Source organism: Carassius auratus, unplaced genomic scaffold, assembly GCF_003368295.1.
Source record: "Carassius auratus strain Wakin unplaced genomic scaffold, ASM336829v1 scaf_tig00026843, whole genome shotgun sequence".
Lineage (NCBI taxonomy): Eukaryota > Metazoa > Chordata > Actinopteri > Cypriniformes > Cyprinidae > Carassius > Carassius auratus.
This window is the reverse complement of record NW_020525551.1, coordinates 4,728-32,349: the sequence shown is the minus strand read 5'-3', so window position 1 is coordinate 32,349 and position 27,622 is coordinate 4,728. Positions and strand designations below refer to the sequence as shown.

Genomic DNA, 27,622 nt, shown 5'->3' with positions numbered 1-27,622 from the left:
ATATGAATAAATTATAATGTAGCAAAAATAAGAACAGAATGTTATGCTATTTCAAACATAGCCATGGATTGACTGAGCTATGATGTAAACTTGGTTATCCTCAAAAATAAAAATAAAAATTAAGTATGAAATATTAAATCTCCAAAAATAGCTTGCTTCCCGTCTCATCAAGTGAACTCAAGGCTTGATAATCCTGTTGAAGTCGAAGTGAAGCTGCATCATGCATTGACCCATTGAGGAACTGAAGGGAGCTGGACTCTAATCATTTAATTCATGGTAATTAGTTGCAGATTTAGAGGATTTAAATGCCATACAATGTGTCAAAGTATCAGGCTAGTCCAGTGTCTGCAGTGCTGCGAGTCCATTATCAGCTAAGGGCTGTGCTCAGTTCTGCTTCAGAGGCCTTCTGTCTTTGATCAACAGTAAGCAGATTTGCATGTGCCGCAAACACTATTTGCATATAAGCATTTCTAAAACAGTCTGTCCTAAAGGAACAGATCCAAATTGACCGTGTTATTAAATGGATTTTTAGCTAGCAAAACCTGTCAAGAACATGTCCGGGTCATATTTCAAAATGAACAGAATAAGAAATTACATAAAAAAAGTAAAAATAATTTTATGACAATTTTTTCATTATTGTAATGCATTTAATGCATGCTTATTTATTTTATTCACATTATAGGATTTATTGTAATGTATGGAAGCCTGTTTCTGAAAAATAAAAAAGCGACATCAATTGCGACATCTCACAGGTCTTTTTTTCTCACAATTCTGAGTTTACGTCTCTTCTGTTTTTTGTTTTTTGTTTGTTTGTTTGTTTCTCCACAGAATAAAAAAGAAAAATGCGACTTTTAATCTCACAATTCTGACTTTTTGTTCAGAATTGCGAGAAAAAAGTCTAAATTGTGAGATACAACCAAACAATAGTAAAAAGTAAAAGTAAATAGTCCAAAAGTAACAATCCAAACTTTTTTTTTTTTCATTTTAATTTTGGTGATTAAAATGTGACCTGAAAATTTTTTGTGAGATTTACAAGGTCGTCATATTAAAGATAAATTAAAAGCAGCACTTACCACCACAATATAGCGAGGTCTGTATTGAATGGTGCCGAAAAGGCCCAGGATAACAACCAGGATGTGGAAGAAGTTTGCAAGGATAGGTGCCCATTGGTAGCCCAAGAAATCAAACACCTGCCTTTCTAATGCCACCATCTGAGAGAGAGAGAAAGACACGAGAAGACAAATATTTAGATGAATGACTCAGATGAGGAATAATTTGGAATAAAAGTTTAAAGCATGCTGTGAGAACTAATTTGCATGATCATTTCTCCTTTAAGACTTTGATGATTTTGATATTACTATCAAATGATTTTTGACACAAGAGACTTATTTATCAAACTATTAAACTATACTTTTTGCAGGAACTAGATTAGTAATGATTCTTTCAAATCAAATTGGTACGCTTGTTAAACAACCATACTATCAATTCAGCACACTGTATTTCAATCCAATTGCAAGCAATGACTTTTTTTTACCCGGGTATGCTGGATCCTTTAATATGTGCATTGTCACATGGTTAGAGCAAACTGTCACATGACCAGAGCAGTTTATTTCGTGCTTGCACCATGACAAGCTCCAAAACAAAAGGCTAGTAAAGTACTGTATGTTAACATAAAAGATATGTCAAAGATTTTTGGTACGTTATCTTTCAGATGTCTAACATTAATATATGAAATCACAATAATTCTTTAAGGTGTGCTGTGTAAAGATACAGCAATGTGTCTAATAAGCAATCGTGATGTGTCAAGTTTATGAAATATGTGAACATTTTAATATCATAAGATATCATAAGACTTGGAATACAAAGTGCACAAGTTGTATGGACTATTTTCTGATAATTTTTCAGACTTTTGGTTCTTCTTTATATTGTATGGAAAAAAGCAGCATGAACATTCTTCAAAATATCTAATTCTGTGTTCTACACACCATTAAAGATTTCCTTTATTGGCACCAATGGTTCCAACTACAGGTTCCTTATAGTGGAAAATGTTTCTTTAGATTCTTTATGGTTTCTTCTATATGGACAACACTGCTTAAAAAAAACATTTGGAACCCTTTCATTGTACGAGTGTAGAGATCAAAGTCAGTCACACACACATATTTTGTAACAAAAGTGATCAAACAATAACAGATTATTATTTTTTAGGAATTACAAAGGTAGGAAACCATGCGTAATACACAAAGCCAATCAGAAAGACAAAGCCAAAGTGGGACAGTATTATCAAAACAGGAATTGTGTCCTGAGACACTATCCAAAGTAAATCATTTAATAAATAAACCTGAAAGCTTGAATTCTGCACTTAGAAACTAGTCTCCTTCTATTTACATCCCGTCTGTCCTGCTGACATTTCAGAGCTGAATGCCAGGAAACACAGTATTCCACCTGACAAAAGACCAGCGTCCTCTATGAGCACGAGTGCCAGGGGATTGTGGGACTGCGGGCACATCACAGACCAGACACAATTAAGCATCTGCCATGATTGCTTGATCAGAGCCAAACATCTGGGACAATGTGTGGAGCAGACAGCAGGAGCAGATCACACACACACACACAGAGAGAGAGAGAGAGAGAGAGAGAGAGAGAGAGAGAGAGAGAGTGTGGTGGGGGTGGGTTGTAACAAAAAAAAAAAGAAAATGAGTGTGTTAAACATGAGGAGAGAATGACTACAGATGAGAGTGGAAGAAAGGATACAATAAGGAAGATAAAGTGATGAGGAAACAAACGGGTGGGATGTCACAGCAACAAATGACAGAGAGAGGGAGAGAGAGTATAAAGAAGAGGAGTTGTGAGACTGACAGATAAAACAAGTCTGTCCCATTCTAATCAACGACTGGGAAAGTGATGCCTTCCAAGTCAAAAATGTTGACCCACAAGTTGAAGTACTGTATTTCTGGAGAAAACAAGGGGAAAATACTTGCATAAACTGTAAATAAATAAACAAATGAAGTAAATATTGGAAGTTTATTGGAGAATGTTTCACAAGAAAATACTATTTCATATTCAGAAGAATGTTTCTTGACACTTTTTTGCAATTATTTGTGAAATTTACTGACAATTCCTGAGTGAAAATTGTTTAGGCCTGTTTTTCCTATTTTTGTATTTTAATAGTCAAGTGGTGTAGCAAAATAATTTAATTACAAACATGCCATGTATTTTCTAATTTATAATGTCCATAAAACCATGTGGTCAAAATGTAATGTAATGTGAAGTAATATAATACAATATAATATAATAAATAAAACTCCTTTTTTTTAAAGGAGTGCATGCACCACAGTACATGTTTACATACATGTGTAAATCAGATTAATATTGTAAGTCAATTTAATTTGTTGATTTTACTGTCTTGGGAGGATTCATTTTAGTATTTTAGTACAGTAAAGAAATTTAAAAAAAAAATGAGTGGAAATGTGTCATTAAACAATAAGCAACAAAACAAGTCCAAAAAAAATCTTATTTAGCAGTAAATTAAATGAACAGTCTTAATTTTCTTTATTTCTTTATTGATTTATCTATCAGAGATAAGCCAAGTGTAGTCAGCATGACACAAAAGCTTTTATTCACTGATTTGTCTCGGTGATTCATTAGAAGGTTTTGTCTTATTCATTTATAAGCATAGGTTTAGTCACACAGAAAGGGTATTTCTCCAGTCACCTAATATTTCCATCATTACAGCATTAACAAGCTGATGTGGGTCAGCTCCATGTTTTAGCACATGATTAATGTATTTGAGAAAGAAAAAAAAAAACCTGAACAGTCTAACAGTGTAATTTTAAGCCCTTTAAATGGGTCATATGATGTTGCTAAAAAGAACATTATTTTGTGTATTTGGTGTAATGCAATGTGTTTATGTGGTTTAAGGTTCAAAAACCACATTATTTAATGTACATTATTGTTGCTACACTATGACCTGCCTTTCTAAAACATGACAATTTTTACAGAGCTCATTGTTCTGAAAAGCGAGGTGTGCTCTGATTGGCCAGCTATCCAGTGCGTTGTGATTGGCTGAATACCTGGCTGAACTCTGATGCAGTGTCCCTGGGCAACGAGACAAAACCAATCTAACCCATTATAAATGAGAAATTTGTTGCATCCAGTGGGGACATAATTACTGATTATAATGACTTATACTGTCTTTTTACGCGTTGTGTATCGCGCTACATAAACATAAAACATGTCTGCATTTGTGATTTGAGAAACAACAAACGCTACTCTACACTGCTTAAAACTCACATTTGAACACTGGCATTGTAGGCTACTCTCATAGAAAACAGTCCTTGTTCTCCAAAAATGGGTCGCTAATCTGAATTAGCTGATATATGAGGCTGTGGTTGACTTAACTTTTATAAGAAATCTATTTGGATTTTAGACTTTAGTCTTTGCAACATTACAGATTTTCTTTATGCAACAAGAACTTGTAACACTCCAAAGAGAAAGAAAAATTGAAATCACATTATATGACCCATTTAAGTACACAAAGTTACAAAAGACCCAGCACCACTGGACCACTGACAGCCTTACTGACTTCAGCCAAATATAAAAATTAAGACATGGAGCAAGTAGTTATATTTTGCAGAACAAGACCAGGAGCAATTAAAAAGAAAAAACATCTTCCCAATCCAATTTTCTTTTCATGTTGACTAGGTTCCCACTCCTGCATATTTAGCACAGATTTCTAGTGACCAGACTCTCACTCGCCAGTGAGAAACTTCAATCCAAATGAAACATTCCCAAGCTAATGGCGTCCAAGTTTCCCGCCAGAGAAAGAGAAATCAAATGAACTCTTAACGACACACAGGAGGATAACACAGGCAGACAACTGATAGCTTTAGTAACCATTTGAGAAACCAAAATTGGGAAAGACTGTTATTGGTGAGTGCTGGAATTAGGCTAATCAAGAATTTGGCAGGTGGTGTGATTGTGCTTGGGGAGTTTTGGAACGGCTTCAGAGCTGGAGTGTGATTTCAGTCCAGGCTGTAAAGAAGAGTGCTGGGTTGGGTTTTGGGGTCATCCCGGAGTATGAACAGATTAATAGCAGAAAATGTGGTCAGGTCAGCTGGAGCTGAGGGTACAGATCTCAAACTGAGTGAGCCGTCAGACTGCAGAGCTTCAGGCAGGGGTTTTGACTTCACTGCACTACAAAATCCAGAAATGAAGCTCTTAATGCAGCTGATGGTGAGTCTATAGGCTTAAAGGATAAATACGATTTTTAACAGCTTTTTACTGTTACAATGTTGAAAGTATATGCAAAAAAAAAATGTGTACTCTTCTTCATTAATTCTTCGCATTTTCGTTGTAAACACTCTTTCCATACTAGCATTTTCAAGAGTTTTCCAAAAGTGTCTGATCCCCACTGAAACATCAGACAATGTTAAATTTGCTTTCTGTGTATGCATAAAGCATCAAAAAGGCTCACTGCAGATGATACACACAGAAAAGAGATGAGATTTTTTCATGCAGTTTTTCTGACAGGATTATTTTATTTACAAAAATAATTCAGCATTGACTGATGCATCCAAGTCGTACACATGCACAATTGTATGTCTGATCTAAAACGCAACTGCCCTCATATTTTGCCGCAAATAGCGATTGCGAGTAAATGTGCTTTCATCTTTGCAGGACTGTGATTTGAAGATTGTACAAAGTAACACATCTATTGCAATAGTGTGTTTAAGTAACACATAACACATAATGTGCACAATACCAGAATAAACACGGATATCTATTGATATAATGTGTGTCACATGATTAAACCTGTATCATCATTTTCAAAAGCCTCCGCTTTCACAGTCCACACTACAAAGCGAAAACATATTTTTAAATTGTATCCACTTTATCCATTTTCCTTGATTAAAAATGCCATTTTTGTGTGGACAGAAGGCCAAAACGAAGAGAAAAAGATGCATTTTCAAACTAAAACGTGTTATGTGGACATGGCCTTTCTCTCTGTTATCTGCACCCAGATCTATCCATATATTTGTCAGTTGGACTTTTGGACTGTTTTGCTAAAACTACAGATCAAAAGGGCCTTTCGCACCGCAACTAATTGTTGAACAACCCACCTTGGGGTGTTTTCGCACTGCTGGAACTAGGTGCGATTTTAGTACTGGACTGCTTTTTTATAGAAACAAATAAGCTCCTACTCATGAGCAGGGTCTAACTAGCTCAACTGGTACTACCCATGACATAAGTAGATGAAAACCGCCCTCACCCGGCATTATTTAAAATGCTGTGTAACATACTGTAAACATTGTGTCAACTTATTTCGCAAGTATGGTGAACAGCGATAAATATGTTGTTGGAGATTCTTAATCCTCCTTTCTTATCTTTCAAGCACTTTACGTATATACGTCGACATTCCATGTCCATTATTGTGAAACCCTCGAGACACAACAAAAATAAAGCTCCAATCACAGCGTCCTTCATCCTACTGTTGTTAAAGTTGTTCTTCTTTGTTAACTTTGTTGAAAGCCATGCACAAATGACATCACTGCCGACTGGTTTATGTCACTTACTAGTGGGGAAGTCGTGGCCTAATGGTTAGAGAGTCAGACTCCCAATCGAAGGGTTGTGAGTTTGAGTCTTGGGCCGGCAGGAATTGCAGGTGGGGTGAGTGAATGTACAGTGCTCTCTCCACCCTCAATACCACGACTGAGGTGCCTTTGAGCAAGGTACTGAACCCCAACTGCTCCCTGGGCTCCGCAGCATAAATGGCTGCCCACTTCTCTTGGTGTGTGTTCAACTCTTTAAATGGTACTGGGAAATAGTTTGCACAAAATCAACCAATTACTTTAGTACTGTATTTTATACTGTATTTAGTTCTGGAACTAAAGCATTCGCGAAAGGCCCTAAACTTCTGCATTTTTAGTTCCACCCACGGACAGTCAGATTAACGAAGGGCCAAAATCAGAAGTGCATAATTGTTGTTGAAGTTTAGGCAAAAGGGCACACGTTTTACATTGATCTCACTGTACAGACATTATTAGCTAAACAGAAATCTCTAGAGTGTGAAAGCAATATAAGCGCAGAGAGATGGCATGTTTAATGTTTTGCACATGCAGCAAACAGCTAATGATAAAGGAGAACACAGACTCTGTCTCTCTCCTTGACTTGTGGGACTCATTACAACATGCAGGAATGGCGGAATGCTTTTAGAGGCTGAAAGATGAAGCAGAGGTTCCTGGCAAAGTATTCTGATCTCCATCATATCAGATTCACTCCCGCTCCTTAAACCAGCCATTTCCCCTAGATTAGCTTCAGCTAGCCCCCAAATCAACTTGTGTAATGCACCTTTTTTGTCCCTGATCGATTACCATGAGGCCATGCTCCACTGTGGTAATCATCTGTTTAAATTGGAGCCAATCCCATAAAGTGTGTGTGTAATCCTTCAAATCATTTGGAGATTATTTTATGGGTGTCACCGGGGGCGAAGTAGGGAAAAAAGTTCAGTAAGAGAAGGAAAGAAGTTTTCCATTAAAGCCTAAGTAACAGTCAAAAGGGCTTTTGTTCACTGCTAATAAATCTGCACAGCTGCTTAGCAAACACTAAGGGAAATCTTTTTATATAACCTTTTATTTATAAAGGCTTACCTTGTGACACAGTATGCAATATGCAACAGACATTTGAACATTAGTATGCTATATACAGTGAGTACAGAAAATAATCACTCCCTTTGAAATAGTCCACATTTTGTTGCTTTGCAGCCTAAAATGAAGACTGACACAGTTTGTGTTTCATCCAGCTGCATTTACTCAGTGCAACTTATAATATCCAAGTGAAAGATATAACACCAACATGGCAGAAAAAAAAAAAATGAAAAAACAATCACTGAGTAGGAACGTTCTGTTGGAGGTGGTAATATCCTGTTATTGGGTGTTTCTCTGAAAATGGATGGGGCAAAACACTGTCAAATTCTCGAGGAAAGTCTGCTGCCTTCAATCCAAATGTGTGTCAAAACAACTTTTTAACATTACGATCTACCTATCACAAATCGCTTTCATTTCATTTGATGCAACCGAAATGGATATCAAACAGATTTCATTGTAAAAATAGCAAGAGAAGCATCCTTGTATACTAGTCCAAATTAAAATTATACAGGCACACACACCACCCTCTGTGTTTCTGAATATTAGTGAGGGTGTGATTTCCGGCATGTGACCCGTGACAGCATCCATCTCTTCATCCTTCCTGACCCACATCAGAGAGATCAGACTCGCCCTTAGGGAGGTCACCTCTTTTTCTACCCCATTCTTTCTACTGATATAGAGGTGGCTGTTTTCTCTGATAACAATCCTGCTGTACAAACATTACTCAGACCCAGATGAAAGCAGAACATCTGAACAAGTCATAGTTTTTCCATGGCATTCCATTTCAGTTTTTTTTTTTTTTTACTTTCCTCTAGCTGGAAAGCTCCTCTGTGAAGTCATTTCTACCTTAGTCACAGCCTCAGACCACACACACTCCAGCTGATGCATATTTCACACAAAAATAGCAAGAGCTGGCTGAATCACTAGCTCCAATCTGATTGGCTTGCTTTACACAACTTGTTGAAGAGCATCAGAGTCAGAAAACAAAATAAGCTTATGGCAAAAATGTTTTTAAAAAGAAAAAAAGGTCCATGTATTGAATTTGCTCTGATTGGCCAACTGACCCAGTGCATTGTAATTGGCTGAACACCGCAAGCACTCGTTGGAAATGTAATGCCCTTTCCATAATTGCGAGCTTCATCTTTCAAAATAAATGTAAAGACAGTTAATAATGTCCTTAGATTTACTATCAGTTCAAGCCCGAAAGAGGAAGAGTCACGTGACAGATAGGGAAATATCACATTCAAATATTTGAGCTCACAAAAAATGAAATATATACAAATATTCGTTTATTTAAATTTTATGAGACAGACATTATTTTTCTGCAACATTTGTTGTTTCCGTCATTTTGAACAAGCTTAAACACAATAAGCTTGAACATTACACATCGTGTTTTGTATCTGAAAACCTTTAACAATGCGTGCAAACAAACAAAAGTACAGATTAAAAGCAACAAAAAAAAAAGTGTACAAAGAAAAAACGTAAAGCAGCCTGCAGCAATTAAGGCTATTGTAGAACGTGGCCTACACTTAACTTTGAAACTTTTAAACTGTCAGCAAAAGTACTGCGCGCTCATAATGGAGCCGACGAGGTCGCGATGCGCAAGCGGTGCAACGCACCCATTTTTTCCAGGTGTGTCCGCACCGCATCAAATTAAAAACATCTAAACTTTTCAGAATGCCGCAAGCGAACCGTGGGTCATGTGACAAGAACTAAACATTCAGCTTCATCCTTTCCCATAACAACGTTGAAAGCTCAGCCAAGATGAAGGAACAGCTGATCATAGCTGTATATGGATTGCCATTTTGAAATACATTTAGTAGCAGAGCTACTGAAAGCAATTTTTAGTGCTGCAAATCCATTTATCCATTGCTGAAATTCCTGCGTCTTCATGGAGAGAGCAGGTCATGGTTGCTAAGCAACGGCAGACTCCTCAGGAGCGCAAGTGCACAAAGGCTTTGGGAACAAAAATCAGAAAGCGGCGTGCCTAGCGTTTTCCACACGTTTTTAGACGCGATATGTGAACGGCCCCTTACAGTACGAAAACTCCTGCTTAATACAAAGAGTTACGATGGCGGAGACAGCAAAATGTTCCAAAGTGTGGTTATACTTCACTAGAGTTGATGCAGACAACACTGGTTGTCATAAGTGCAAAAAAAAAAAAACACAAGTACTCTGTCAAAGCATCTTTCAAAAGTGCATTATGTGCAGACAGAGAAATGCAAAGATTTCGACTGCCTAACACAACACAAAGTAACACAACACAAAGTACCGATAAGAATACCGTTAAAGTACCGGACCGTTAAGCAGTATTGGTAAGAGTAGTAATACCGTTAAAACCTTAATGATACCCATCCCTAGTTACGCAAATATTTCCACATAGTGATGTAGACATGTGGGGGTGCGTGTTAGAACGAGTCATTTTAGGGTGCATGGCAGAGTCTTAACTTTGACAAAGAATATCTCTTTGGATTTGAGACTTTAGTCTTTGCAACTTTACAGATCTTCTTTATGCACCAAGAAAAATTTGAAATTGCATCATATGACCCCTTTAACAACAGTAGAGATTAGATTTGGTTTTTCATATTACAAATGACAATCAGATGCTTTCAAAAAGCCAGAATAATCTGAACAGTGGGTTGCACTTGCATTTTAATATTGCTGTTCTGAACTAGATCTGTGGGAATTACTTCAAATGCAAAGAAACATACCAATGAAATTTTTATTTCACAGACTTTGATAACACTGGTAAAAAACTATTGTAATACATTTCCTTTGAAGCAAATTGCTACAACTGCATTTTTTTCAAGCCACAGCAAAACTGCAACAGCTGCCAAGATGTTTTTCATCAAAGTGAGTTATAATTAAATCCCTGTGGTGTTCATCATTGTAAAGATCCATCACAATTCATCTTTGTTTGCAGTAATTAACTGCTCCAATCACTCCAACCACATACGATCAGTAACAGAAATATAGTGGGGGCTGCTGTTAGTAAAGCCATCTATCTATGATGTGCATTGCATATACAAACATGTTCTCTCCCTCTCAAGCCCAAACACATGGAGGATTTACACTGTTCAGTGATCTCAGGGTCAGCAGAAAATCATTGAAGAACTGAACAAACTGGAATGGTAATTGATATGCATCTGGAGGCCTGGAGATGTCCACTTGCTGTTTAGTTTCACAAAAGCAGACCTTTGACTATCAGCATAAGGTCTGGTCCACACTGAAGACAAGACCTGTCCATTTATACAGGAAGAGACAATCTGACATGCAATGGTCCATTCTTTGTTATCAAATGATTTCTATACTCGTATCCACACCAAGGGACAATACTATTCTGTTTATTATAAGCACACTGCAGTTTTGTCATTTGCTGATTTAAACACTTGAGTTCATTAAAGTCATGTGGATTCTGATTGGCTGGCATTGATTTTATTATTCATCAGCTGGAAAAAAAATTATTCTGAAAGTGATTCCAATTATATTGTTCCTCTGTTTCGTTATTGTTATGGTTGAGTTGTGAACTTCACTATTCTGATTATTAAATGATTATTAAAATGTTTGTATACTTGCGTAACCACGGTTCTCTGATAACAGAAGTGAGGTATCTCACTATAGCCCCTTTCACACTGCGATTCCGGAAAATACACAAGTAATTTGTTCCGGCAATTGTTCCTGGGTCGCTAGATTTTGCACATTCACAGTGCCATTGATTACCCGGAATATGTGCGTGCATTCACACACAACCCATAAAGGTCCTGTAAAGACATAGACATAATGATGTGACGTGTAATGTACGAGTCGAAAACTCTAGGCACGTTAACTTTAACTCAAGCTAGCGAAAGATCTTAGCATCAGCGCAGAAAGTGAGGAACTAACTAATCTCTGCTTCATTATAGTTTGCACATATATTTCGTCGCGAACGTTGATATGCCTTCAAAAACACCTGGTAAAAGAGTCGCTCGTTAACGTGCATCTTCGCTACGACAAGGCATTAGTTCTGGCTTTTTTTCACACAGCTCTCATTCCGAGACTGAACCCGGCAATGTTACTAGGTCCCCGACCTGGGATCAATCCCGGAATCAATCCCGGGATGTGTTTGCTTTCACACAGAAGGTGACCCGGCAATGTTCTGGCAATTTTCTGGGTCCAACGTGCAGTGTGAAAGGGGCTTATGGGAATGCCTCAGCTGTGACAAATTATACCTAATCTGTCAGACTGATCAGACCAATCGGTGCAGCGACCAGGGAGTCCTGCCTTGCTGGTATATAACCCACAGCTGTCCACTGCTGCATCATTCTCTGCATATCATCTACACCGTGCAGTCTATAAGAAGGGAAGTTAGGTGAGATACCTCACTTCTGTTATCAGAGAACCGGCAAGTAACCCATAATGTTCTCTTGCTAACATCCATTCAGTATCTCACTCTGGGATTTAGACCACTCCCGTACTGCAGATATGCTGTATGAACAGATGCAATGCACAGAGGAAGATGATGAACATATGACCACTGCTTTAATGCCCAAGCTAAAACCATGCACTTAATAATATAATACAGTGAACACAAGCACCAAGGTGTTTACTGAACTATAAAAATATGTGTGAATGGCCTGAAAGAAGTGTATTATTTATCAGGCACCAATCCCACTCAAAGTGTTGAATAAGCCAGGGATGACTCTGTCACATCCAATCTATAATTTCTCACAAATGTGTGTGGTGATGCCCAGCTCGCCACAGCACAAAAGTCCTGTAAAAGAAACTCCCCTGAAGAGTGCCCAGGACGTGGCCATACCTCTCATGGAGTGGGCAAGAAGTCAAGTTGGATGTAGTAAATCTGCATCTTTGAAACAAATTACAATCAAATCTACCACCCAGTGAGAAAGCCACTGACAAAAAAATAGGTCTCCCTTGTAATTGTCAGCCCAAGAGACGAAGAGCTGATTACTCATTCGTAACAGTTTCATCTTCTGCATGTAAACATTCAGAGAGTGCACCGGGAATAAACAGTGTAACTCTTCCTATGCTGAAGAAAAAGGCATCAGAACACTAACAATTCCACAGATCTGTTTGCTCCTGTTGTGTCCCTGATCTTAGGGAACAAAAGCCGGATTAGCTCTTAGCGTATCTTTCGATCCATCCGATGCAAACTGCATAAAAGACGGATATACTAACAAAGGGTGTAATTCACTTACCTGCTTTGTTGTAGTGAGAGGGAGGAACAAAGCGGTCTTTAAAGAAACACATTGCAAATCAATACCCTCTAATGGTTCAAAAAGAAGCTGCGAGAGCGTATCCAGAACCACTGTTAAGTCCCAGGACGGGATCAGGGATTTAGTGATCAGACTCAACCATTCCCTCATAAATTCACATATCAGGGGGTGCTGGCTTATCATTCCTATCATTCTTGCAGGAAGCAGAGAACATCGGATATAGAGAATAAGAACGAAAAAATAAATTTCTCTTCATACCATTGTTCAAACACTCTCCATGAACACACACAGAGTGTGTGGAGGGTGCCCTCTCCCATCTGAATTGTTTCGATCACATTCAGTGGCATATAAATTCATTCTTTCACTGCACAGAAGCTCTCTGCGCAATGGAAAAGCCATGGTTTGTCATAAAGAAGTGGAATTATCTCTGCTATCCACAGTTTTCCTGGCCAACAAGGTGCAATAAGAATCAGCTAATGTCTGAATTACCGTTCTCTTTGTAGTGTTGGTTCAGTGAGGCTCAGCAGGGGAAACACGTACAACTATCCATTTGGTCACAGGTGGTCTAGAAAATCCACACCCAACAGTGCATCTTCTGCCACTAAGGAAAAGAATAGAGGACACTGTGAATTTTGTATGATGCAAAGAGATTGAATCACCACCTGTGGATGAAGTGTCCATTCTCCATAAAGGGGATTCCCTCTGCGCAACAGATCCACTCCCCTGTGCATTATTCCTGGTACTTGTGTTGCACGTAATGGCAGAAACCTGCTGCTCCACACAATTATTTTGTGAGTTAGACTGTGAAACTGTCAGGAGCACACACACCCTTGTCAGTTTATGCAAGCCACCACCATTGTGTTGTCTGATCTGACCAATACATGAAATCCCTGAAGGAAATGAACAAAGTGGTTTAAAGCTAGGGACACTGTTAGTAGTTCCAGGTAATTTATGTGTCTTTCCCTTTGATATAGAGACCACACGCCTTGCAATGTTCTGTCATCAAACATTGCCCCCCAGGAAAGTGGGGATTCTCCAGTGATGTAGAGGCCTCCCACATTCCTCTGAGGTGATCACTCTGCGGCTGAGCCGGCATCCAATTGCTGTCCAGCGCTGAAATTCTCTCATTCTCAACAACCCAAGTGGAATTACAGTCACTGTCGAGGCCATCATCCCCAGTAACCTCAGATGGATCCTGAAAAGAACAGATCTCCCTTTCTCTCTCAAAGAGAAATGCAGCTGTGGAAATGAATTGATGTATTCCTCTGAAAAGTACACTTGATACCACTTTTTCCTTTTCTAAAATGTCTGAGAGACTGTGCCACAGGTAAGCTCAGCTCCTCCAGATCCTGAATGTTCAGTCATGCAAAACCCTTAATGGACACATGGTTGGAAAACAGCTTGTTCCAGTGTCTTTTCATCTCTGCCACACATGCCGGGACAGCTGGGATGAACTGTATAACTGGCGCGAGGCATGATGGCAGACTCCTACCATCATGGAGATCCCTCCCTGTCCCTTGGAAAAGGTGGTGCAATGAGTTAGGAGACAGGATAGCATCCTCCTCCTCTCCATCGTCTTCTAGAAGATGGGGGAATAAATCATTTTTGTCAACCTCCCCTGTCACACCTACAAGGGCATCAACAAAGGGGGTGGGGGGTGGCAGAACAGGAGCCTGCACATCCATATCACCCCAAGTACTATAGGCTCTTGTGGCTACTCAGCTGTCTCCTCTCTGGGTTGAGTCTGAGAAGAGAAGCATGGGTCCTGGTTTCCTGCTACTGCCACACTGAGTCTCCTTTCACAGGTTTTTACAGGAAAACCAGTACAAATAGAGCAGCTCTCTGGGTTAGAAATGGTAGCATGGGCATGCTTACACCCAACACATGCTATACATAGAGGATTCTGAATCCTTAGCCAAAATCCATAGACCACATGAGCACATGCAAGGGGATGCATCTTTCCCCCATTGCTCTCTGCCATTCTAGCAGTGGCCATAACTCTCTTCTGCATCTTTGTAAAGTAATCTCTCACAGAAAAAAAATGATAAGGTTAATTTTCATTATCGTTTCCAGACAAATTGCACCGCGAACACCTGAAAAATACTAGACATGTTGATTCTGTTATCAGAATTTCTGGCAGTTCAGATTATGTACAGACAGAAATCTCTCAGATATCTAGTTTATTTGCTACTAAGAGCCTTAGACAAAACTCTGAGCATCTTTCTCAAAAACACATTAAATAACACTTAGGGTATGTTTACATTCAACAGTGATTTTTGTTTTGTCAAGTTTTTCCGTTGCATTTTGTTTAATTTTCATGTAGATGAAAGTTGTCAAAATGATCTCCTTTTACATCAATCCGTGAAAACGATGAAAAATGCTGTATTATGCATGCCAGACCAGTAGTTTGCGATGTCACTTCATGAAGAAAACCTACACATCTGTGCACATAACTACAGACTGAACACTTAATACAAATGACTTCACCGTTTTCACAAATATGCTTTTTTTGTAGTTCACATGGAAATAATAATGGTATAATTTTCAAAAGCTTGAAAGTTGAAACACATGTTCAAATGTTTTCGCTTTCAGGCTACCAAAATGTATTTGTAATTTTATCTGTATTTAACAATATAGAGGGATATATGTGCACAGATTTGAATATTCTTATTTATCATCATCACTTCACCTAACTGCACACCCCTCCTTCTTGTCTTACATATTAAAACCATATTCCTCACAATAGCTTGATTTATGCTGTATAATGGGGGGGGGGCACTTCTGATCTCTGCATTCAGATTTATAATTGGTCCTTCAACAATGAAGGTGAGACAAGGAGGAGTGGAAAGTCAGCACACTCCACCCTCTGTCCTTCTCTAAGCCCCCGGCACATACGGTAAATCACACTCTACAATCAATAATTCACACATGCTCCAGGAGGGGGAGGAGGTCAAAGAGACAATTAGAGGCAGACTCGATAAAGAGAGGAGCATGTGGAGAGACAACAGTGATTAGAGGATCTCCTTATATTTGAACGGTAAGTGTTTGTTTGTTTTTTTAGCACAACCACTCAACATCTCTCAGTATCTCCATTCTGAAGAACTTTCTACAAATTAAAAACCCACGTGAGCCATTTCCTCTTGAAACAGGAAGTTTGGGCAGGGCATATCAAAGGGCACACTTTATTTAAAGTATTCTGAGCAGCTACTACATTTGATGAGGAACAAACTTTGCCTTCATGTTCTGCACGTCTCTGTGAGAAGGAGCGCCACAGTTTCATCTAATAAACATACTCAAGCATGCATGATTTTCATGTTTTTTTCAGTGTCTGCTGTACCATATGAGGACATGAACTTCATCCCCAGAGCTGCTCTGAGAGTCATTTCACCGTTTGATGAAAACACACAGAAATTCAAAGGTCTTCACTGCAACTCGACAAAATAAAACATTTTGGTTTTACTTTAAGAAATATTAAATATTATTTTAATACAGTAGAAAGTAACTCTCAATGTAATACAATATTATTATTATTATTATTATTATTATTAAAACATCATTTAAGGAATCACACAATATCGACGGTAAACCTCAATTGTGAAACATACATAATTTTTTATACAAAATTAAACTGTAAAATTTCCATTTGATTAAATGTAAGATTAAAGATTAAATAAATGTTAGTTTTATGCATTTATTTGATTGATGCATTTTTTATATTAAATAAGCTTTTAATATTCTCCAAAATGGCGCTACGGTGATGCGGACAGACATAGAGGAGACGAATTGTTAAATAAAGTCGTTATTTTGGTTTTATTTTGTGCACAAAAAGTATTCTCGTCGCTTCATAACGTTACGGTTGAACCACTGACGGCAGATGCACTATTCTGACGATGCTTTTTATACTTTTCTGGACCTTGACAGTGATATTTTACTTGGCAGTCTATGAGACAGTCTCAAGCCTCCAGGTTTTCTTACAAAATATGTTAAATTGTGTACTTTTATGGGTTTGGAATGACATGGGGGTAGGTGATTAAAGACAAACTTTTCATTTGGGGTGGAGTGTCCCTTTAAATAGTTGTTTGACTGATAAAACTGAAACTAAAAAGTAATCAAAAAACTGATTTCATCTATCTGTAGTAGTATGAATGAAACCAGGACGTACCATTATCCGCCATGTTGGCTTTGTCATGTGACCACGCTTCACTGGTAAAGTATCCTTTTGATGCACACTTCAGAATCTAAGTGATTCAGCTGGGTACTTTTCCCCTACGGTTGTATTTGTGTAAATGTTTTTTTAATGTAACCTCACTGATACTCATGACTGACAGATTACACAGTTTGCTGCTGAGGCTGTTAAGCTAACTGCTTGACTTTCTAATAGGGACAAATACATCGACCACACATTGCTATTGTGAATTAGATGTAACTCTCCCCCTTTGTGCTCATTTCCTCCATCTCCTTCACTTCTTTAGAGTATCATATGATCACTCACCTATCCCATCAGAGCTATTGATCAGCATCTGGGTGAATGACTGGCCTGCTGCTGCACTCAATGCAGGGGCTTCAGTTTGTCAGAGTGCGGTCAATATTCATACTTAAGGCATCAATCGACCCTATTCAGGAACATCTTGTTGTGGACTCAGCACATGGGTGGTCTAAATCAGTTGTCATGGCTGAGTAATGATCCAAAAGGACCAAATGCATCACTTAGCTAAGCCTGCTAGTTCAGCCACAATGCATTATTCACAAAGTTAACCTGATTGATGTATTCTAAATAGATGCTTTATATCGTTGATATCAGCAGCTGTCCATATGAATGGCCTTTCGTTTGCACTTGAGTGTTTTATACTAGGTGTCAACAGGCCATAAGATAAGATTCACTCACACTTCCATTTAGCCCGTTCTTGTCCTGAGGATGCTGTTTGTTGGCATTACAATCAATGTCAGTGCTCTCAGAGATGACACTCTTGTTTGTCAACTGGCCAGTTCTTCACAGTCAGAAGCCTGACACAATCAGCTTGCCACAGTCTGATGGGACGTCAAGATCGAGAGAGAGAGAAAAACGGAGAACTTCTTCTCCAGCTTAAGGCGCTACACAAAACATTGAATCTGTAACTCAACACTGATGCTCACAACGGGGCGTCCATAAATGTAGATGGAGGTCAGAGGTCGTGTTTGCTCGCTGGTGGGATGTAGATAAAATAGTGATTCATATGCAATGACACAGTGTTGACTGTGCATGAATAAGCACAGATATGGAGACTTTCTGGGATTTGTGAGAAAAACATAAAATCTATCTCTTTAAATGCTGTTTTATAACAACGTTCGGAAGGAACAGTCGCAGTTCATTAGCCTGATTAACACAAGTGGAGACCAATCAGTAATCAACTCATGACAAGGTATATGGGCTCGGAGCCCTCCACCCGGACAGCACGCCAAATACGCATAAACTTACGGTATTAATATACATAGATGTGAACTCGTGAATTTCCATATATTAATTTTAATGCTGATGTTTCTATACAAAGCAATTTACATTGCATTCAATTTTGTATATTTAACTATATATGAACTATTATATGATTCATAGTTTCAACTCAGTCACTTAAAAGCTTACATAGTAAGGGTGCTGCATTAAGCCAAAAGTATTCTTTAGTTTTGACACAAACAAAAAAAAATTGGGCTGTGCACGCACAGTACGTGTGTACTATGCTATTGATGTACCTCCCATCATTCACACTGTATTCTAGACCTCTAGAGCAGTGGTTCTCAATTCTAGTGAGCACTTACCACCGCTCTGGACATTCTGTTTGCATCTTTTAGCAATTCAGACATTTGTTCTATTCGACCATAAGTGCCCTGCTGTGTTAAATAATAGAGACATGCCAAAATGCAGAACGGTGGTATGTGAGGACTGTAATTGAGGAACACTGCCCTAGAGTATGTGTAAAGTATACTTTGGGTTTTAAAAGGCAGGTGCCTATAGGCAATCCACTAGATTGTTGAATAGAGATAACTTTAATAACTCTGCTACTATGACCAAATTATTTTGGTCTAGATCTGCTACAGTCCTTCTCCCTGCTGGATCCCTCATCAGGCATGTCTCCATCAACCCGCACCAGGCCTTCCTGAGTTGTGAAGAAGAATTAGGTGAAAATGGGCTTGTGTGTGTGTGTGTTTCCATCTTTTTCTGCCATCTCATTCTGATTCATTCCACTAATTACCCTTAATAACAGCCTGAGTGCATTAATGAAAAGTTGTTTATTCAGAGTACGCAGATTGTATGAGTGAGAGAGAAAAGAGGGGGTGGCATCCTTTGTTTAATAAATATTCATCTGCTTGTCTGGCTGGGGGATGCACATTGGGTGTTGGGTTGAATCATTTGCAAATCAGCTGATAAACAGTGCTGCACATCCCTGCCGTCATTTGTCTGGGAGACAGCGGCTGCCGTCAGGTCTCGTAAAACTGCTGGGCGTATCTATCTCCCCTAGCTGTCCTGAAATAGCCAACAGGGGCAAATGAACCTTTACAGGAGGGCAAAAGGTTCCATCAACATAACCAGTGAACCCCTGTAGCCCCGTAATGACACCTTGCGAGCAAATTAAACCACAAATTACCCCATCCTCATGTTTCTGTGGCGTCTTGTTTCCATAGGAAGTGCTGTTTGTTTAAATAGTCTGGCTCTCCGTGGGGAGTTAAGAGTAAAAACACATGACATGTCAACTTTACTTCTTCTTACAGCTGGACCAGGAGGAAAGGCATGCTGACTGGACCTCTATTAAGCATGTGTGTACATTAAAGGGCCATTTCAGTTTGGGTTCAATACAAGTTAAGCTCTTGTGACAGAATCGGTGACATGCTGTCGATTGCCTCAGTAAATCATTTCATCTCATCTGTCAGTTTATTTATTGCATTTACAGCAATGCACTTATATAGTAAGGCTAAAAGGCAAGGCTCCTAACCAGAAAAAATAAAATAAAATACACATTGTTTTAAAAGTATAACTATAAGCAGATTAGAGAACTGAGAAATTGTTTCATTTTGTAAATAAAATAAAATAAAATTACATTCCAACGGAACACCATACTGTAATACTTATACATGAAATACTAATAAATATATCCTGCACTATTTTCAAGGGAGTCGCAACACTGAACACAGATGGTGAAAACCAGAGCAATCCTCTAAGACATGACACACCAAGCCAACAGTCGCTCATTGTCGGGCTGTCATTAGCTGTGTCCCAATTCAGAGGCTGCATCCTTCAAAGGCTGCATCTGAAGGCCGAATGCGTCACAAAGGAGCCTCAAAGACCTTCAAACGAGGCCTTGAAATGCATCCTTTGATTCCTGGGCCATGCAGGATACAACTAATGGATCCCTTACAGCCCATACAATCCCAAGATTCATTGTGATCTGGATACGACAGGATTTTTTTTTAAGGTAAAATGCTAGATTACACTTTTAAATGAGTTACTGGATTTCAATGCATTCAAATATCTAACAAAACAAATGTTCAGAAACACTTTAAAGCCGTTTAAATGTTGACATATCTTACTAAGATTGAAGGTAGACTTTTTATTATGTACTTAAAGCTGCAGTAGGTAACTTTTGTAAAATTATTTATAGATATTTGTAAAACCTGTCATTATATCCTGACAGTAGAATATGAGACAGATAATCTGTGTAAAAATCAAGCTCCTCTTGCTCCTCCCAGTGGTCCGATTGCCATTTGCAGAAACTCCATCGCTCCCGTTAAGAAACAACCAATCAGAGCTGCGGTCCGTAAATTTGTTTGTGTTCAAAATGTAGAAAAATTTATATAATAAGCGAGTACACCATGAATCCATTTTCCAAACCGTGTTTTTAGCTTGTCCTGAATCACTAGGGTGCACCTATAATAAGTGTTTATATTCTGACTATTTTAGATTGCTTCGGGGGTACCGCGGCGGAGTAACCCAGTACCTTTGTGATTCTTCATAGACATAAACAGAGAGAAGTAGTTCCGGCTACGATGTTCTTCCACAAGACGCAAGCAGTTCTGTTTATTAACCGCTAGAGCGTCAAAAGTTCCCTACCACAGCTTTAAGTGGACACAAGACTTAAACATTATTTGTACAGTCTTTCAACTCCCATCATGCCCATGTAAGCCAGTTAAACCTTTTTTTTTATTATTGAGCTACTTAGTTCCTTTTTATGGAAAGTAATGAATTGCATCACTTTTTGTCACTTGCTTATTTATCTTTAATAACAAAAATCCCAAAAGTCTCAGCAATGTCGCATTTAGTTTAAATGTAAGTGCATTCATATAAACAGTTTTTAGACAAATCAAGATTATAATGGCATCAATATAGGTTTTCGAATGGAGAACATTCCTTTAATCTGTATGTAAAGAGGTCACAGAGGTCATGCATGGTATCTATTCAACATTCAGGACTAGATTTGACGTGTGTGTGCGTTTACGAGTATTCTCCCCCTGACCTCATTACCGTATCTCTCCACAAGCCTCTCTGACATAAAGAGGTCAAAGCCACTGCGTTTTATTACCCACAGTCCATCAGTCACTCTCTCTATTCAGCGTTTGTCAAACACACACCATTAAGTGTGTCTTTTTTATTTTCTACAAAAAATGTTATTTACTCAAACTCATGTCATTCCAAATCCACAACTTACTTTCCTCAATGTAACAAAAAAATGATGATAAATTGCTTGGCCGTTCTTCAAAATTCCTCCTTTTTTTTTCAATGGAAGAAAGTGAGTCATACGGGTTTAGAACAAGAGTTTCATTCTTTAGTGAATAATTTCTTCAAGTCAGATAAAAATTCAAGCTGCTTGTTAACAAAAGAAAGAATTTTTAATCAAGAAAACCTCATTTTTCGGCTTTGCCTGGATACAGATTACATTCCTCTCAGGTTAACCATGAATCCCTGCATGGGCCTATCATGTGAGAGAAGTGGTAATGAGAGATGGTTCATGGAGGAGAACGTCTCAGGATTACAATAAACTTGATGACTGTCCAATTCACTCCAAACATAGTGATTTCCAAGTCAGTCCATGTCTATGTGGAGAATGTTTTTGAGAAAAAGCCAGATGAACTCACCACCAGGGAGACTTTAAACCAGCTGCTGACAGTTTCATGTGCTTTTAAACAAACTCCTCGTCTATTACTGCTAGAACAGAGAAATGGAGGAGGACGAACCAAACCAGATGTTCCTCAACAGCTACAAAGGCTCAAGTTCAATATGGTTTCAATGTGCGTGTCTACCTGTGTTACCCATGCTCCTCTCCTTCCCGTCTCTGGCACAAACAGGTGTGTAGCTCTCACGAATTACATCCCACCAATGAAATCATCTCCAGTGCGTGGAACTGAGAAATGAGCAGCCAATCAACAAAAAGTCTTTAGCTGAACTTTTAGCTTTTCAGCATTTTCTGCCATTATGCTAAAAGAAGGAAAGAAAGTAGTGACAGATCTTTCCTTCCGTGTTGTGACTATCCGAAATGAGACGATCTCAAAAGTTGCTCATTCGATTTTGAGATGTGGCCGTTGCACTCGAAAGTAAAGGCACTCTTGTAGTTTATCGTGAATGGTTAGGGTTTGAGGTAAATGACTGGAAGTCTAGCAAACATGTGTTCCACCACAAGATTGAGCTTTCATTTGTATTAAAAATAACAAGGTGAAAAAGAAAAGAAAAGAAAAATATATGGATAAATCATAAGATTAATACCATGTATTAACAAAATACTTTAAAACTGATATACAAATTTGACACTATTTTCTCTAATTCAAGTAGAAATAACACTTAAAAACTTAAAAGTCAGTCATTTTAAATGTCACAAATGAATTCAGGCATCGCATTATAAATGCACAGCATAATATAATACTAATATAAATTTATTAAAAAAGCTATAACATTGTACAATTACCAATATAGCACTGATGTATCCTTAATTTTGGTCTCCAGACAGAGCCGAAGGTCCTTCAGTGAAACTGCATGAATTTTTTTGTCGGTTTTATAGTCCGCCGAGCAAAACTCATCTGATCACTTGAAAGTAATACAACAGATCTCCTCAGCAAGCCACAGTGAGGAAGTCGAAGTTCATTACTTTCTTTAAATCTCTAACCTTATATGAGCAAGAGTAATGGAGAAGTTTGTCTTCAAGCACCACTAATAAATAACAGCATCAATCCTCCAGCCATCCAGTCAGCCTAAGAGATCTGTGACATCTTTCCACTGAGAACAACACGCAGTAGCTGCAGACCCGTTGGGGAAACTCTGTGACATCAAGATAATAAGATCTCATAGCAAAACAGAGAGCAGGACTACATCAAAGCGCAGGAATGTTTTCCCTGAGGTGCCTGAAATGAAAGGAAGACGGACCCCGTCAAGCTCAGCCAGAGCCGAAGGTCTGACAGTAGCCAGGAGTGTGTTACATGCAAACATGTGAGCCGAAGTGTGTAACTCCTCTGTCTTTAGGGGGCAGCAGGTGTCAGCGTTTTTTAATGCCCCTGTCAGAGAGGATTGTGGGAGGAATGTCCAGCATTATTACACAAGCACTGCCACAGGTACCAGAAATAAAAGACGCGGCTACGCTGTCAAATTTGAATAACGTGCAATCAGTCTCCAGCAGCTGTTTAGTGGTGTAGGTGTTCAACGCATGTTTACACTGCTGTGGGATCAGTTCAGATGTTGAGGCTGGGATTGCGACTGAGGGAGGCTGACTGAAACAATGCAAAAAGCAGCTGCAAGACTTTCCACGTGGAAATGAGGACACCAGCAACTCACTGCCAATATAACATTTCACTGACAAACAACTTCTATTAACACTTAGGCTAGGATGGAGTATCCAATGAACTGAAGCGGGCTCCAATATAGATTAAGCGACAATTACAGTATAATAGCTTCTTGGAGAGACGCACATCTCTCTCTTTGACAGGAACATGGGTAGATCTACCTAATGACTAACCAGTGAAAGCTCCTGACAACTCTATCAAGAGTGTAAACAGATCAATTTAGTGCTGAGGGGAATGCCGTGGGGTCTCGCTACGCACTTTCACATCCTAAACTATTGTTCAGGAGCATGTAAACAGTATCCTCTGAGTCAACACAGTCAGATATTTATGGAAATTTGTTACCTGTTATGAGTTCAAGGATGCAAAGTTTGTACGTTTTGGAGGGTTTTTATGGAATACTAATCTATGAAACTTGGGGGGGGGGGGGGGGGCGATATTTAATTCTGTATTATGACGTACATTTGAGTGAAACAGACTATCAACAAAATAAAAATAAAAACGTAGACCAGGACTTGTTTCAATCCATCAATTGATGACTGGATGGAGGCAGATCTGAATGTGAGCCTGTAGTCGATTGTAAGAAAGTTTAGGTGAAATAAATGAGAAGATTCAGTTTTGACATTTTGATGAAAAATTAGATAAAGGTTAAAAAAAATGTAAATGAAGCATTGATGATAAGATCGAACATTAGATAAGAACATGCGTCTAGAAAATAAATTATTCAATTTTTTTATTTTATTTTTAATGGTGCATGCATTTTGATGTCACAAACATGATATGTCGGCTAAATTAAAGTCAGTTTTAGATCATTAAACAAATAAATAAAAGGGATAAATAAAATAAAAGGCTTCTGCATTTAATTAACGTTTGATTTGGAAAATATGGTTATACTGTCAATACCCTATACCTAGAGCTGTCATTTTTTATTTTAAATAGTAGTTTATAATAATAATAATAATAATAATAATAATGTACAATTAAACATTTACATTTTTAATGGTATGATGTTGTTTTACTACACTTTTGATTTTCCATGTCAAAATCTGACAGTGTTGACATGGCAAGGAAAAACACATTTTGTGCGAAAAGTAATAATAATACTAATAATTAAACAAAATCAATTCCTTGGTATATGATGTTGTTTTAAGCCCTGTATTCTGTGTTGTCCCAGTGAAAATCTGTATAACAGTATGAGAAAAGTTCATCTGGGATGACTGAAGTAGTGCAAAAGCATTAAACTGCCCATAAAAGTATTTTACAGCTCATTTTATATAGGGGACAACTTCTTAAACACATGTTAAACCTTAACTCAGATCAAGAAGAACAAAAAAAAAAAAAAAAACGAGTTCAAGCAGACACACTGTTTAAACAATGTAGGCTACTCACTGTGTATCCGGTACAACAGCAACATCACAGCAACAAAGCAAAAGGCAGCGTATTATAAACTAAACAGCACACGTACACGTAGAGCAGTCATAATTATCTGTGTGAAATGCACATTTATTAGAAAACAAACTCACCAACTGAAACGTGCACAGAAATATAAGGGTGCACCGTCCGCTGCAGCAGCCCATTGTGTTAAAGCTTGATAATGAGATCCTGATTATATGAGTCTATCAGCAGAAAGTCCTAAATACACAGAGAGGAGCGCGTCAGTCTCTGTCCGGCACAACGCGGCTCCGCTCCCATTGTTTCCAGCGGCGCTCAGTGAAACCCGCGCGGCGGAGTGAAGCGGATCACGGGAGGAGAGTGAGGGAGACTGGGGGAAGAGCGAAGAAAGAGGGAGAACACGAAGAACAAGGGACTAGACGGGGCGAGAGGGAGGGGCACGGGGAGCAGGCAGAGGGGTGTATAAATCACAGTGGTTTGTTCTCACACACACGGACACAGGCTGTGTGGATGAACCATGGTGCGTGTGTTGTCCACTCGAACCCATAGAAAACGCGGGGAAATTATCCAAGAGCCACAGCATTCCTGAAATAAAAACTTAAACCGAGCAAGGGCTGGTTTAATCTGGTTTCACAGACCGTTTCAGCAAACTGATCTCCTAGCCTGACCAACTGGAAAGTGGTCAAAAAATCCAGCCTTAGACTAGCAAACAAGAGTAGAACCCGTATCTACAGACCACTGCTAAAAACAAACAAAAACATGAACTAGCCTACAATGATGCGCTGATCTTAGCTGGTTTAGCTGAAAGTGCCTAAACCCCTCTCAATCCAGCCTACTGTACATAACCAGGCTGAGAGACCACTTGAGAGCAGGAAACAACCATAGAAGAGCCCACATCCATGCTATTCAACAAACACACTGTAAACCAGCCTAAGACAGTGTGCTGGTCTTAGATGATTAAAGGTGGTCTCCCTGATTATTCAGCTAAAACAAATGTCGAGAAAAACTATCTCCTTAAGAGCAGAAGACTATTAAACCTGTTTAAAGAGTCATCACGATGGATGTCAGTTTTACTATCTAACAAATAAACCATTGGGCATATTAGCAGGGGTTTACAGAATATGTGATCATATTTTGTCATTATTTAATTGTTTATTAATTTCTTTGACTGTGGTGGTGAACTGAGATATTTTTATCACGATATGTGTCATGAACATTGGAATGCAGTTTGTATCCGTTAGTTCTCGTGTCTTCTGTGATATTTAGTTTGAAGGAGCTAATGTCCGCCTCGTTGAAGTCTTTAATCAAAGCCAAGGCGCCATCTGCTGGTCGCGTGTCACAACTACAGCCAACCTCTTTTTTGAGATGTAAGCTGGTGTAAATTAGTGTTATTTGTCACTTCACTTTTCCAAATAAAATAACAAACAGAGTTTCAACACACCTATTAGCATAATATGTTCCCCACTATTTTTTACTTGTTATAATTTTTTTTTGGTTGACATTTAAATCTACTACATGAGAATGAGTTACTAAACAAATTGCTGTTTAGAGCGGTTTGACTGCTCTAATTTTCTGTTTCAGTTATGCACATACAGTGCAGGACTATGGGACAATGTACATAATGACAAACACAACATTTGTATCAATTCAACTACTTTAAATGTTCAGTCTGTTCAGAGAGACACTGTATTGACTGTACTGAAATGTTCAACTGCCTAAAGCTATATTGCTCTTTCACCCTTCATATCCAGATCCATAATTACTGACATGATAAACAAGGACCTGCATTGCCAAACAAATAACACACATACATTAATGCTGAAGTTAATGTTGATAATATCACTTGTTCTTTGCTAACCCTTGTCTTCTATCCACGACAGCTGTGGCTCTGTCTGTGCTGATCCATTATAGAAAAGCGGTTTCTCCCTCATGCTGCCCGCTCCCTCCTCTCTGAACATGAAGAAGAGTGATGAATCTTTTACAGGTTGAGCCTGTATTGCCATGGAACACTTCACTTCTCATTACATCACTGGAGCCTCTGCTTCCTCTCTTAAAAGCTTCCCTCCTCCCTGTCACACACACACACACACACACAAACAAACACACACACACGCACAAACACACACACGCACGCACGAACACACACACACACACACACACACACACACAATGCTATAAATAGTTTTTGGTGATATTTTTAGATGAGAAAACTGCAGATACTTTTCTTTGAAGAACATTATTCTTCTGCATATATTGAATTTGCACAAAGATTTTTTGGCTTGCAAAGACATTTGTGCACTTTGTTTGTTTGTATTTTTATTTTTTTTATTTCAGTTGAATGTTTATTTTGTTTGTATTGCTTTTGTTTTTATTGAAAAAAAATATCTTGTTAATATTTAATTTTAATGTACAAAGATTATTTAAGGATATTAATAATGACTTGCCAAATGTAATAAGACATCCGTGCACTATTATATATTTGTTTGTTTTTGGTTTGTTTTAGTATGTTTTCATTGAAGAAATATTCTTTGGTAGGTAAAATAAAATTAACAATGTTTTGAAAAAATTGATGAGATATTTGTACAC

The 27,622-nt window shown here is 38.4% G+C and overlaps 1 protein-coding gene across 1 annotated transcript in view; it reads right to left on the bottom strand.

The window, feature by feature from the left end:
• LOC113078850 (sodium/potassium-transporting ATPase subunit beta-1-interacting protein 3-like) overlaps window positions 1-25,718 on the bottom strand; it is a 33,616-nt gene extending 7,898 nt beyond the window's left edge. The window contains exons 1-2 of the mRNA XM_026251157.1: window positions 25,168-25,718; window positions 1,074-1,211 (exon numbers count right to left, since the gene is read on the bottom strand). Coding sequence (XP_026106942.1) covers window positions 1,074-1,211; window positions 25,168-25,221 — 192 coding nt within the window. The 5' untranslated portion in view covers window positions 25,222-25,718. The remainder of the gene's footprint in view (window positions 1-1,073; window positions 1,212-25,167) is intronic.
• Between the last annotated feature and the right edge of the window lie 1,904 nt (window positions 25,719-27,622).